Here is a 14,990-nt window from a genome sequence, read left to right as displayed (position 1 = left end):
GCAAAAGGTAAAGGATATAGTCAAGGGGCTTTTCAGGCTTTAAATGATGTACAGAGAGATGAGCCTAGTGATGTAAAATGTCTTTTCTTGTCTGACATTTCCTGCTGCACCTATTACTATTTCCCATTTGTTGTGAAGGCTCACTACCTGTCTCTATGATTACATGTGTGTGTAATGGTTTTGTATACAATCTGTGTGGTATCAAACTTTATCTAATGATGTATATACTATATCTATTCTGTCAAGCCACGTACCATGGTTTTGTATACTGTCTCTGTACAGCAATAGGCTGTGCAATGATTTTGGTATGCCATCTCTATGTGTTAGGGTGTGTATAATGGTTTTTTATACACTGTTTCTATAGAATCCAGATGTATATGCAGTTTCTGTACTGTCAAGCTGTGTGTAATGATTTGGTATACAAGGGGTGGGGAGCGCTGATCTTAGAGGGCCACCAACCAATCAGGCTTTCAGGATATCCTTAATGAATAAGCATTAAATGGATTTGCACACACTGGTGGTAATGCATGTGAGTTTTAATATAATGTATATTCTTTCTGAATATCCTGGTTGTTCTCGAACTCTGAAGTTGTCTACAATACCATCTCCATAGTGTCAGGCTATATACAGTATAACAGCTGTGTATTTAATGTTTTTTTCTTACCTCTACGGTGCCTCTCATTAACTCCACCTTTCTTTGGGTTTTGCCTGTGCATGCCTCCGATATGGCAGACTCATTGTACTGTACAGAGATACAGATAGGAAGGTATAGGTGACATATTTTCAAGACTTCACAGATTTGAATTACCACATGAGATAAGGATGTTCAATGATTTTATGTATGAATGGTACATGGAAACCTCTCTTGCTTGGTTTCGTTGAACCCCTATCTGTCAAGGCCTCTTAAAACATAATATCCTTAAAGCTTTAATATCCAAGAAGTATAACCTCCACACACCAGAACATACCTGAAGTCTCTTACTTTTCTGAATTTTACTTTATTGAATAAAGTAGCTGATTTATTCACAGTTATTAGAATCTCAGAAGTGCTGCCCCACGACAATTGACTTCATAGTTCTGAAAGCTGAATTTGGGGGGTGGGGGGGGGAGGAGGTAGAAATTTGAAGAGAAAGAAACCTTTTTGCAGAGGTGGGAGAGTGGTCAGGTAGATGAAAGCAGTTCAGAGATGGGTTTGTGCGATATCTTGAGAGAAAGAATGAATGAGGTAATAAGACGGGTCTTGTTCAAGGGAACAGGAGGACCCATGCTGTCTGAGGCAAGAAGGAGAATGTCTGCTTCATGGAGAGAGGGAGGTCAAGAAAAGACCCACAGAAGTCTAGGGAGAGGGAGGTAAAGGGACCAATAGGGACAGAACCTGCCACCAGGTAGAAGAGGTGGTCCCAGAGGGCATTCCTTGATTGGAGAGAAAGGTCATACCCTAGCTGGCCCATCAGAACAGAGATAGTAGGAATAATCAGGAAATAGCAGTAAGAGAAGAAAGGAATTAAGCTTGGCTGAGAAAGGCAGGAGGCTTTTGCAGGAGAATAAACCACTAGTAACAAACTTTACACAACAGGGGTGGGGTGGCTGTGATACATGTGAGACTACACTTCACACAATGCACTGCTCATATATCTTTGCTGGGAGTGATGGCAGCAGTAAGAATCCTTAGAAGTGAGAATAATAGTAAAGAAAAACACATTTTAGGGCTATACTGTAAGACTAGTGTAAGGCTGCCGGGGGCAGAACACTATCGACTCACAGAACACTTAATAAGCCACTAGGGGTGCACATGGCCAAAAGTTGTTAGTATTCATTTTAAATTAAGTTTAAGATTTCTATGCAGGCTTTTATGTGGGTATTTTTTCCACAAATTCATGATTTTTCTGCAGATTCTACGCGCTCAAGAACTTTTTGTGCATGCAAATTGATTATCCTATATAATAATTCTCACCTCCAACATTCTGAGGTTGCCTGGAACCGTGGATCCCTTGGAGGTGGTCTGGAGTTGGAGTAGATAATAGTTACGTCACACAACCCACACCAGATTGGCCAGTAGAAGGGAGAGGGGCGGAGCCACGATACAGGGAGCAGCGAATCAGCACAACACGGGGAATGCACAGCAGCAGGAACAGAAGCCTCTCTCACACAGTCACTCTCACATACACTCTCTCAAACATACACACTCAGAGGAAAACCTTGCTAGCGCCCGTTTCCTTTCAAACAGAAACGGGTCTTTTTTACTAGTACATGTAATAATTCATAGGTAGATTCCCATAAAATTTGCACATACTGTAAATTTTTAGACATCCACACAAAATGAGCACTCATGAATGCACATCCCTATAAGCTACTGTATCTAATACAAGTCTGCTAGGAGCATAACTGAGATTTCATTTCTTGTGGGCGCTTTTCCAATAGCTACATCATGCTAAAGCATACAGCCCCTTTTAGCACTGCTAATGCCATCAATTCACACTAGCAGTAAATAGATTCTATTGTGTGAAAGGGGATCTAGGGTAAATAGTATATACATTAAAATATTTGTTAGCACATGAGTATGTGGTAGTACTTATTCATAAATCTAGCCTGTTGTTTTCAAGAAAAACAAGGCAAGCAGTTTCTCTTTGGAACTGACTAAATTATGTGTGTTACAAGAAATATATTTATTTTCAGAAAGAGTGGTGGATGCTTGGAATGCCCTTTCAAAGGAGGTGGTGGGGATAAGAATGGTACTGGGATTTTAAAAAAAAGTGGGATATATACAGTGGATCCCTGAAGGACAAAAAGATGAAAACCAAGAATGGAGCACTTTGGCTCAAAACAGCTTTGAAATAATTGCTGTGCTTAAAATAAAAAGCATATAGAAAGAAAGCAACCTGTACTGTATAGCAAATACAACCACCAAAATTAAAGCCATGGGAAAGTAACCTAAACTGCATGACAAGTACAACCCTAAAATACAAAGGCGAGAGAAGGGAAACCTGTACTGCACATCAGGTACAACTGCAAAAATCAAAGGCATGGGGATAGTAATGTGCACTGTGTAGCAGGTGCAACCCCCTTAAAAAAAAAAGACATAGGGAAAGTACACTGCGCGGCATGTACAAGCCCCAAAAATCAAAAGGGGAAAGTAACCTGCACTGTGCGGCATGTACAACCCCCAAAAATCAAAGGTGTGAGGGAAGTAACCTGCACTTTGTGGAAGGTATGATCCCAAAAAACAAAGGCATGGGAAAAGAAACCTGCACTGTGTGGCAGATACAACTTCCAAAAAGCAAATGCATGTGGGAAATAATATGCACTGTTTGTCAGGCATAACCCCCAAAAAACAAAGGAATGGGGAAAGTAATCTGCACTGTGTAATGGATGAATCCCCAAAAAACAAATGCACAGTCTCAAGTAAGAGAGTTTGTTGTTGATCCCAAGTTAAAAATTACTACGAACAAAACCCAAATTATCCTCAATCATAGTGACATCCCTCAACACCAACTTCTGAAAGGTTTCAATCACCAAATTAGTGGAACCATAAGAAAATTTATTCAACTGGACCCTAACATTAAATGAGTGATAAAATTGAGTCAGTACAAATGATAGACCAAGAGAAAGAACAGTCATCTGGATAAATGTTAACACTTTAGAAGACAAATTTAAAGACTGGAATCAATTTTTCTTGATCTGACATTTGGGACATGCCCCAACCCCACTTGGAGAAGCACCTTGACCTATACCCACTGAGGCCATTGGTAAAAAAGCAAAAGTGGACATGGATGCTGCTGATGGTGTTATTCTTTAACTAATCTTCTAAAGTGTGTGTGTGGGGGGGGGGGGGGGGGAGGCTCAAGGCAAGTTACATTTAGGTATTTTTCTTTCTCAGCAGGCTTACAATCTAAGGGCTCCATAGTTTTAAAAAAAAGGCGGAGATAAATTTATGCTTCTAAGGGGTCTCTGGTTCATAGCATTCTGCTCTAGCCTTTAGGCTACTACTCTTACTTAGCTGATATTTTACATAAGGCTGCATTTGCCCTAAGTCAACCCTAACAGTCTAATCCAGTTCAGATTCTCTTAATGTTTAATTTTTTCTGTACTGCTTTTTATTTAAAATTTCCTATACTACTTTATAGACTAAAAGTAATCCAAAGCAGTATACAAATTTAAAACATATGTGACGTTTGTGAGCCCTTGGTCCAGAGGTGGCCACGTGAGAATCACCCAACCACTTCTGGGTAGACCGAGTCTCCCCAGACCTAAGAGTGCTCCCAAGAACTGAACCACAAGTGGAGATGAACTGAGGCAGCTTTATTAGAAACAAAAACACAGGGCTAAAAGGGTAGCCAAACAGCACAGAAAGGAAAACAGGCAGCCTAGCTATACAGTCTATCCTGGCTGAAGCAAGGCAAACTTAAAACATAAAATAAGGTAAAGTAGAACAGCTTAGTTGTATAGGGGAAACAAATATAAGCAGCCTAGCTGCACATCTCACTACTAGCGGAAACAATGCAAAGCATAACATATATAGTAAAGGTAAAGTAGAACAGCGTAGCTGTATCATAAGTAGCATAGCTGCACATCTCAATACTATCAAACGCAATGTAAAGCATAAAGTATACAGTAAAGGTAAAGTAAAACAGCCTAGCTTTATGGGGAAATCAAAAACAAGCAGCCTAGCTGCACATCTCAGTACTAGCAGAGCAATGCAAACATATTGCATACAGTAGAACACAATAGACTAGGCAAAGGGGCCCGCCCTATCGGGACAAGGACAAACAGCCAATATTTGGCTGACAGAGGTAACACCGCTAGCGGTTAAGAAAGGGTTCATTCTGTCAGTACGCTCAGATGAGCCACGGAATAACCGCGGCAAGCTCCTTCAACACCAGAGTGGAGCAGAAGCAAAACAAACGAGAAAAAAAACAAAGCCCGAGCCGATGCTCCCAAGGCAAGCATACTTAAAATCGATCCATGAACTAACCAACTTCCGCAAACTATTGAAGACCCATCTCTTTAACAAGACATACCACAAAGACCAACAAATATGAACTCCTTCACACATACCCAGAATTGTCTTTACTATTTGCTTGTTATATTAATATCATGCTTTATCATTATCATGTTACCCAAGATCCTTCTATAATACTAAATGTTTATTTCTTACATATCTCCATTATTCATGATGTATTGTAAGCCACATTGAGCCTGCAAAGAGGTGGGAAAATGTGGGATACAAATGCAATAAGTAAATAAATAAAGCAACAAAGCCCGAGCCGACGCTCCCAAGGCAAAGCAACAAAGCCCGAGCTGACACTCCCAAGGCAAAGCAACAAAGACCGAGCCGACGCTCCCAAGACAAAGCAGCAAAGCCCGAGCTGATGCTCCCAAGGTAAAGTAACAAAGCCCAAGCCGACACTCCCAAGGCAAGCAAGGTAAAGCAAAAAAGCCCGAGCCGACGCTCCCAAGGCAAGCAAGGTAAAGAAGCCAAACCTGAGCCTATGCTCCTAAGGTAGAATACTCAACGGACCCGCACAACATCCAAGGGCCATGCAGACACCTCTGTGCTCCAAGCACCACTCCCTCGTCCAGAGATACCTCGCGACGTGGCCTCAACCACTGCACCTGCAGCATTGCCTGTCATCCAGCCCACACAATCCCAAACACAGCACAAGTCCACTCACTGCATAAAGCGAGTAAGGACTCACGGTGGGCAACTGGAATCTCAACTGAGGCACAGGAGGCTCAGGACTCACAGGCCTGGCAGTAGGCTTCACTGGACCCAAGCAAAGGTGAAAGCTGAAGGCAGAGCTATTACTCCTCAGAACTACCAAGCTTGAAAGCAGGCTTCACAGGAACACAGCAATAGGTGAAAGCTGTAGGCAAAGCTTTACTCCTCAGGGCTCCCTGGCTTTGAGGCAGACTTCCACTGGAACACAGCATAAGGTGAAAGATGTAGGCCAAGCTTTTACTCCTCAGGACTCTCAAGCTTGAAAGCAGGCTTTACAGGAACACAGCATAAGGAAAAGCTGTAGGCCAAGCTTTTACTCCTCAGGCAATGGTGTGCTGGTAAATGTTTAACAACAGGCTCTCTCCCCGGTCCCCCTCTGCGCCCCCCCCATCCCCCTCTGTGCCCCCCCCCAAATTGCAGAGCTGGCTATAGCCGGGGACAGAGCCTGGGGGGGGGGGGGGGTGGCAATGCATTACTCCAGGGAAAAAAAAATTAAATGATCCCAGGTTCCAATCTAATTTATTTATTTATTTATTTATTTATTGCACTTGTATCCCACATTTTCCCACCTATTTGCAGGCTCAATGTGGCTTACAAAGACCTGTAATGTCATCGCCATTACAGGATAAAAAGATACATTTGGTAATATAATGAGGTTGAGGTTGATATAGAAGAGCTAGACGGACAGTTATAGAAGGGCGTTGTTCAGAGTGTGGTGGAGTGGTGAGGTGTTATAGTTACACTATTGATTCTCATGGTAGGCTTTGGTGAACAGATAGGTTTTCAGAGATTTGCGAAAGTTAGTGATTTCGTTATTTGTTTTCAGATTTGTTGGCAGTGCATTCCACATCTTCATGCTCATGTAAGAGAAGCTGGTAGCGTGTGTTTGTCTGTATTTTAATCCTTTGCAGCTTTGGAAGTGTAGGTTGAGGAGTGTGCGGGAAAATCTTTTAGCGTTTAATGTGTGATAAAATGCCATAAATAAGTAAATAAATATAAACTTTTAATGTTGAGCACCTGATTCTCAAAGTGAACATATTCCAAACACTTTGTTGTCTGGTGACTGTTTTTCTAATCATGCTGGCCCAGTATCCGATTCTGCTGCTATCTGTCCTCTTAACTCCGTTTCCTTTCCTCCTTTCTTCTTTATTTCTGGTCCTCAGCTTCTGCCTATTTTCTTCATCCATGTGCAGTTTTTCTCTTCACCTCATCTCCTTCCTCACTCTTCCCTCCCCTCCATCCATGTCCAGCATTTCTTCTCTCTCCCCTCCTCTCCCCTGCCCTCCATCTACCCATGTCCAGCGACCCTTCTCTCCACCCTGCCCTCCAGCCACTCATGTCCAGTGACCCTTCTCTCCCCCTGCCCTCCATCCACCCATGCCCAGCGACCCTCCTCTCCCCTGCCCTGCATGCACCCATACCCAGTGACCCTCCTTTCCCCTGCCCTCCATCCACCCATGTCCAGCAGTGACCCTCCTCTCCCCTGCCCTGCATGCACCCATACCTAGTGACCCTTCTCGCCCCTGCCCTGCATGCACCCATACCCAGTGACCCTCCTTTCCCCTGCCCTCCATCCACCCATGTCCAGCAATGACCCTCCTCTTCCCTGCCCTGCATGTGCCCATGCCCAGCGACTCCCTTCTCTCCCCTGCCACCCCCTCCCGGGTGGTTCGGCGAATTCTCCTCCCTCCCTCTCTCCGGATCCTCACATCACTGACCCGACCTGATTCTTGGAATTCTTCAGGGCAGGCAATCTTGCCTGCCAGCTGCCAGCGCTGACTCTCTCCCGCTGGCGCTGCTGGTTCGCGCTTCAAAATGGCCTCCGAGACTTCAGCAGAAGTCTCACGAGGCCGCCTCTGGAAGTCTCGGCGGCCATTTTTAAAGCACAAACCGGCAGCACCAGTGGGGGAGAGTCAGCGCTGGCAGTGGGCAGGTAAGACTGCCTGCCCCGAAGAATTCGAAGAGTCAGGTCGGTGACGTGAGGGACCGGATCCGGAGGGAGGGAGGGAAGGAGGGAGGAGAGCCGGCTCGCAAGAGCCGAGCAAAGTTAACAACCGGCTCGCAAGAACCGAGCAAAGTTAACAACTGGCTCTTGCGAGCCGGTGCGAGCCGGCTCCAGCACACCACTGTCCTCAGGATTCCCTGGCTTGGAAACAGTTGTCCACAGGAACACAGAATAAGGAAAACCTGTAGCAAAGCTTCAGGCCATGGCCCCACAAAGAAACAGAAGTTGGAACTACCAGGGCCCAGGCGGGGTAATTGCCAAAACACTGAGCACTCTCAGAAGCCAGCTTAAGAAGCGCTCAGTGCTGATGACATCACCAGCTTGGCCTCCACCACTCTACAGTGACCCCACAGGTCACTGACTGGAACTGCAGGTAATTAGAGTAGGTAAAAAGGAGGAACACAGACATCGATGACGACAACCGTAACAACATACAATACATCAAAACCACAAATACAAATACCAACACATTCTTATTGGAAAAGAAAATAACTCCTCTGTCTGCTTATTAAGATACTCCATTGTATTGGGATGACATTTTAAGTGTCATAAATCTGTTATATGAATATTTTACTGTGCTGACTGTCAGGCTTTCATATTTTATCTTATTCCTGTTATAAAAGTTCTACTGTGCTGTTTTAATGTATTTACGATTGAGACTGTATTATATCATTGCTATTGCTAAGATTTTTAATGTGCCTATTTTGAAGTTTACCTAAATGTTTTATGTGTTATGCCAGGTCCATGCCTAGCACTTCCACCAGCTGGCTTCAAGATGCTGTGGAGGACTTGCAGCCATCTGCATATCCTCTCAGTCTTCTCCAGGGTGACTCCCAGGTCCACCCCAAACCACAGAAGGCCTCTGCTCCAGGTGCCGTGCGCCAAATAGCAGGCAAAGTAGTTTCTCTCTGCAAGTTTTATTTTCTTTCTACTATTCCCAATGACTCCAGTACAATTTCTTTTCTTGATACTCTCCCTTCCCAATCTTTCTTCATCTGAAACCACTGTATATCTCAGGACCACATTGCCCACATTCTGTTTCATCATCTCACCATCCCTGTTTTGTCCCTTCTTCTCAGCTCTCAAGCTTCAACATTATTTTTCCTTTAATTCAACCATCTCCATTCTGTCTGAGTGCATCTCATCTTCATCACGTCTCTTCTATTGTTCTCTGTACTCTCTGGCTCCTTCTCCTGCTCTCTGCTAGGGATATCAATCTCAATCTTAGTCCTCCATATCAACTCTTACCCTACTCGTGCAGGTCACACTGCAATGTCTCCAATCTAATTTCTGTTCCTCTCCTTTCCCCTTCTTCTCTGCCTTTCTCATGTGCCTTGTGGAATGCCCACTCTCTCCAACAAGCTTTCCTATATCCACGACCTCTTTATCTCTCATCTGCTTGCACTAGCTGAGACTTGGCAATGCCCTGAAGACTGTGCTCCAGCTGCTGCCCTGTGTCATGGAGGTCTTTCTCCCATATACCTCGCCAAGTTTGACGGGGAGGTGGTGTCTGGCTACTACTCTCACCCTCTTGTACATTTTGATCTTTTCTTCCACCTCACTGCTTTTCTTCCCTTCGAAGTCCACTCTATCCATCTATTCTCTACCTCTCCGAGTAGCAGTCATTTATCGTCCCCCTGATAATTCCCTTTCTTCCTTTCTCACTGATTTTGACCCCTGGCTTTCCTTCTCTCTCAAACCTTCATCTTTCCCTCATTCTTGGGGATTTTAACATTCATGCTAATGATCCCTCTGACTCTTATGCCTCTTAGTTTCTTGCTTTAATATCCCCCTTTAATCTTCAGCTGTGCTCCACTACTCCTACTCACCAGAATGGCCACTGTCTTGATCTTGTCTTCTTTTCAAATTGCTCACTCTCCAGTTTCTGCACCTCACTTCTTCCCCTCTCTGACCATCATTTGATAACTTTCACACTTAAACCCCTCCCTCCCAGTCCCATCCAATCTGCACCATTTAGGAATCTTCAGGCTGTATTTATTTATTTGGATTTATTTACCACCTTTTTGAAGGAATTCACTCAAGGTGGTGTACAGCAAGAATAACTCAGACATATGCAATAGACAATTATAGCAGCAAAAATATTCAAACAATACAAAGTATGGCATAGTATGCTATATTACAATGTCAACACAACACACAATAAAACATTTTAATAGCATAGGATGTAAGTAAAGATGAAAAGTATAGATAGATAAGCTAGAGTAACAGGAGTATGAAAATAAGGTACTAATTTAAAGAAAGTTGCAAAGGAGATCAGACAGGTGCTTGAATGTTACCTTAGCTAGGGTATCCAAGCCTGTCAGTGAGGCTGTCTCTTCCTGTAATACTCTGCTCTGCTCTGGATTCCCTCGCTCCTCCCATTCCCTGTTCTGTAAGGCGTTCCAAACCGAAGCCTTGGTTCTGTAAGGCGTTCCAAATCGCAGCCTTGGTTGACCTCTGGAATCCTCTATCTACATTCTTATACCCGATATGCTGAACGCCTTTGGCTGAAATCCCATGCCCATACATTTCAAATTCTTGCTGACCTCCTTCCAGTCTGCTCTTTCACTTGCCAAACAGGACTACTACATCCACTTGGCTCAAACCCTCTACATCTGTTTGCCACACTGAACTCTCTCCTCAAAGTGCCTTCATCTCCAACCCTTCCTTCACTTTTTCCACAGACTGTGGCTGAGTACTTTCATAAGGTTCACAAGATTAACCTTGAGTTCTCAACCAACTCACTTCCATCTCTCCTTGCTCCAGTCCATTCTGTTAACCCTCCTTCAACCCCTGCCTCCTTTTCTTCCTTTTCTGAAATCACTGAAGAGGAAACCGCACATTTTCTTTCCTCTTCCAAACTGACTACCTGTTCCTTTGATCCTATTCTCACCCATCTACTCAGCACTCTCTCTCATATTATCATCCCTTCTATCTGTCATATCCTCATTCTTTCACTTTCCACTGCAACTTTTCCTGATGCATTCAAACATGGCGTAGTTATAGCACTCCTCCAAAAATCTTCATCGGACCCTACCTGCCCTTCCAACTATTGGCCCATCTCCCTCCTCCCTTTCCCCTTCCCTGTTCATGGCTGTTCTTTTGACTTTCATTTATCTGAAGTTATTTGTGATTCACTTCAATCTGGCTCTTGCCTTCTACATTCAACTGAAATAGCCCTTGCTAAAGTCTCCAATGACCTGTTCCTGGCCAGATTCAAAGGTCTTTATTTTATCCTCATCCTTCTCAAACTATCTGCTGCTTTTGACACTGTTGATCACCACCTACTCCTTGATACACTGTTCTCATTTGGATTTCAGGGCTCTGTTCTTTCCTGGTTTTATTCTTATCTCTTCCATCATACTTTTAGTGTATGCTCTGGTGGATCCTCCGCCACTTCAATCCCACTATCAGTTGGTGTACCTCAGCAGGGCCGGTCTTAGCAAGTGCGGGGCCCTGTGCAGACCAATTTGGTGGGGCCCCATCCTAGCCCCTCCCCACCTTAGCCCTGCCCTCACCATAGCCCCGCCCCCACCCTAGCTCCACCCCATTGATAAGATTATTCCATTTTTTGAAAATTTTTTATTTATGCAATTTCAAATAAAGACAAATGAAGCTAAACTTGTACAACTTGTACAAAAAAACTGATTGAAATAATAAGCCAAATGCTATCATGAACCCCCCTCCCCAGAAATTCAGTTCAAATCCACTACAATTAGTAGTTCCAATTCTCATAACAAAGGAGAATAAAGGAAAAATACTAAGAAAAGATCTAGTACTTTCAAATTCCCCTATTTTTAATTTTAAAAGGTTCCTTGGAAATTGATTTTTTTATGTGCTCTTTTCCTCTCCTAAGCTGAACATGCTTAGAGAAATGCCCCTCTTTCTTGAGGCTACAATGCTATTTGCTTTGGAAACTCAAATTCTCCTAAATACACATGATCTGGCCAGCTTAGCAAGATAAGTACCTTTAGATGGACAATTTTTAGTCTGCCCACTTGGGATTCTTTAGGTTTTCAATAACTTTGGGCAAATTAACAGTAAAGTCTGACACTACTAGCCCTCTCCACTTGCCCCTGTCTCCACCCCTCACACATTCACGCACCACTTTAGCTAACCTCTTGATCTTTTCCTGTCACTGCCCTTCATAAAACACTGAATTTTGACTTAATTACTGATGGGAGACTAATAGACTACTGCAATAGTATTTACCTTTAAAATGGCACAAAAGGGGTTTGAAACTTCCTTCTTCCTTATAAGAAAAGTTATCATCATACCTGGCTTGCCTTTTAATGGCAGTGGCACAAACTTGCTCCAGCTCGAGCTCCACTTGACTGTCTTTATTTATTTTTAAGTCACACTCACTCGCACACCGGCTCACCTCCGACCAGGCTCCAGGCAGTTTTCCCGCTCAGTGACTCCTGCCCGCCAAACAGGAAATACCTCAACAGAAGGCAGGACGTTGAGTGGGAAGTGAAATGCTGGGGTGAGCCGTCGCTGCAACTCTCTTTCGAGAGCCGGGGCCGTCGTGCTGGCGCTGCAACTGTCTATCGGGGCCGTCGGTGCAACTGTCGGGGTCCGGGGAGGCGGGAGGCTGCTGACGGCGGGCTCAGCGGGGGGTGGGCACCGTGCCGCAACGTGGTGGGAGCAGAGCGGCGGCAGCTGAGCGGGATCATGATGCAGTCATCCGAGCAGGGGTCGGTCAGAGTGAGGCAGAGTTGAGGCGCGCTGCACGGGGCCTCCCTAAGCGCGGGGCCCTATGCGGCTGCCTTGGTCGCCTCTGCCTAAGACCGGCCCTGTACCTCAGGGCTCTATCCTGGAGCCTCTTTTTTTCTCCAACCTTCCCTTGGTGTTCTGATCTCCTCCCATGGTTTTCAGTATCACCTTTATGCTGATGATTCACAGATCTATCTCTCCACACCAGAAATTTCAGCAGGAATCCAGGCCCAAGTCTCAGCCTGCCTGTCTGCCATTGCTGCCTGGATGTCTTACCACCATCTAAAACTAAACATGACCAAGACTGAGCTTCTTATCTTTCCCCCTAAACCAGTGGTGTGCTGGTAAATGTTTAACAACAGTCTCTTTCCCCAGTCCACCTCTGCGACCCTTGTCCACCTCTGCGCACCCCTCCCCCCAAAATTGCAGAGCTGGGGAGAGAGCCTGGGGGGGGGGGGGGCAATGCATTACTCTCGCCAGGAAAAAAAAATTAAATGATCCCAGGTTTCAATCTAATTCATGTTTAATGTGGGATAAAATGCCATAAATAGGTAAATAAATATAAACTTTTAACGTTGAGCACGAGCACCTGATTCTCAAAGTGGACATATTCCAAACACTATAATGAAAATAAAATGATTTTTTTCTACCTTGTTGTCTGGTGACTTTGTTTTTCTGATCATGCTGGCCCAGTATCCGATTCCGCTGCTATCTGTCCTCTTAACTCCATTTCCAGGGCTTCCTTTCCATTTATTTCTTTACTTTCCTCCTTTCTTCTTCATTTCTTGCCCTACATCCATAAGCAAAAGCTGGGTCCTCCGCAGACTTGACTGTCCAGTGGATCCAGCTTCTGCCTATTTTCTCCATCCATGTGCAGATTTTCTCCCTTTTCCCTCATCTCACTCCTTCCTCTGTCTTCCCTCCCCTCCACCCATGTCCAGCAACTCTCCTCTCTCCCCTCCCCTCCATCCACCCATGTCCAGCAACTCTCCTCTCCCCTTCCCTCTGTCCACCCATGCCCAGCAACTCTCCCCTCCCCTCTGTCCACCCATGTCCAGCAACCCTCCTCTCTCCCCTCCCCTCCATCCACCCATGTCCAGCAACCCTCCTCTCTCCCCTCCCCTCCATCCACCCATGTCCAGCAACCCTCCTCTCTCCCCTCCCCTCCGTCCACCCATGTCCAGCAACTCTCCTCTCCCCTCCATCCACCCATGTCCAGCAACTCTCCTCTCCCCTCTATCCATCTATCCATCCATGTCCACTTACCCACCCTCTTCGCCCCCCAACATCCCCCTTTTTCTTCCTGCTACAGTGCTACCTTGCATGGTTTAAATCTTTTTTATTACCTCCGTTGCAGCGCCTGCATCATTGAAAGCCCTGCCCATCTCTAGCCTTCCCTTCGTGAGTTCATTCTCTCAAAGTCCCGCCCTTGCAGAAAGAGGAAATGACGTCAGAAGAAGGTGGGACTCTGAGGGAACGAACTCATGAAGGGAAGGCTAGAGACGGGCAGGGCTTTCAATGATGTGGCTGCTGCGACAGAGGTAAATAAAAGATTTAAACCCTCAGGTCGGGGTGGGCGCAGGCAAACAAGGACTGTGGGAGGTGAGGTAAGCATGGCTTGTGGCGCCCTCCTGCCATGCTTACCTCATTTACCGGAGCCGTCTCACTGTGCAGAACCGGCTCGCAAGATCTTAGAAAATTTAACAACCGGCTCTTCTGAGCCGGTGCGAGCCAGCTCCAGCACACCACTGCCCTAAACCCACCTCTCCTCTTCCCCCATTCTCTATTGCTGTGGATAACACTCATCCTCCTCCCTGTCTCATCAGCATATAACCTCTGGGTCATCTTTGACTCCTCTCTCTCTTTCTTTGCACATATCCAACAGACTGCTAAAACCTGTTTATTTCTCTATATTATCACCAAAATTTGTGCCTCCCTTTCTGAGCACACTACCAAAACCTTTATCCACATTCTTATCACCTCTCAGACTCCAGGCCGCCGAGATTGGGTGCAGGGGGGACAAAATTCCCCGAGCGCCACAGTCCCACCCGCCCTCCGTCATCGACCGTCTGCCACCGGGCCGGGCCCCCTGCATTGAAATCACAGCACCTCTCACCTCCGTGTGAAAGCGCTGCAGGCAGCAGCAGATTGCCTCCCTTCGGGCCTCCTTCCCTCCCTGTGTCCCGCCCTCGTCTGACGTAACTTCCGCGAGGGCGGAACACAGGGAGGGAAGGAGGCCCGAAGGGAGGCAATCTGCTGCTGCCTGCAGCGCTTTCACACAGAGGTGAGAGGCACTGTGATTTCAATGCAGGGGGCCCGGCCCAGTGGAGGACGGAGGGGGGGCGGGTGGAGCGGCGGGGGTGGGGCCCGGCCCAGTCTCTCGGCAGCCCTGCTCAGACTATTACATAGGTCTCCCACTAAGCTATCTCTCTCCTTCAATCTGTTCAAAACTCTGCTACACGACTTACATTCCCACCAGTGTTGCTATGCTCATATTAGCCCTCTCCTGCAATCACTTCACTGGCTCCCTATCTGTTTCCACATACAATT

At 45.7% G+C, this 14,990-nt stretch overlaps 1 protein-coding gene across 1 annotated transcript in view; it reads right to left on the bottom strand.

Annotated features, from left to right (window-relative positions):
• CCDC183 (coiled-coil domain containing 183) overlaps positions 1-14,990 on the bottom strand; it is a 237,639-nt gene that overhangs the window by 145,958 nt on the left and 76,691 nt on the right. Inside the window, 1 exon segment of the mRNA XM_030206812.1 lies at positions 665-742. Coding sequence (XP_030062672.1) covers positions 665-742 — 78 coding nt within the window.

This window comes from Microcaecilia unicolor, chromosome 6 (assembly GCF_901765095.1).
Source record: "Microcaecilia unicolor chromosome 6, aMicUni1.1, whole genome shotgun sequence".
NCBI lineage: Eukaryota > Metazoa > Chordata > Amphibia > Gymnophiona > Siphonopidae > Microcaecilia > Microcaecilia unicolor.
This window is presented reverse-complemented; position numbering and strand designations above follow the sequence as displayed.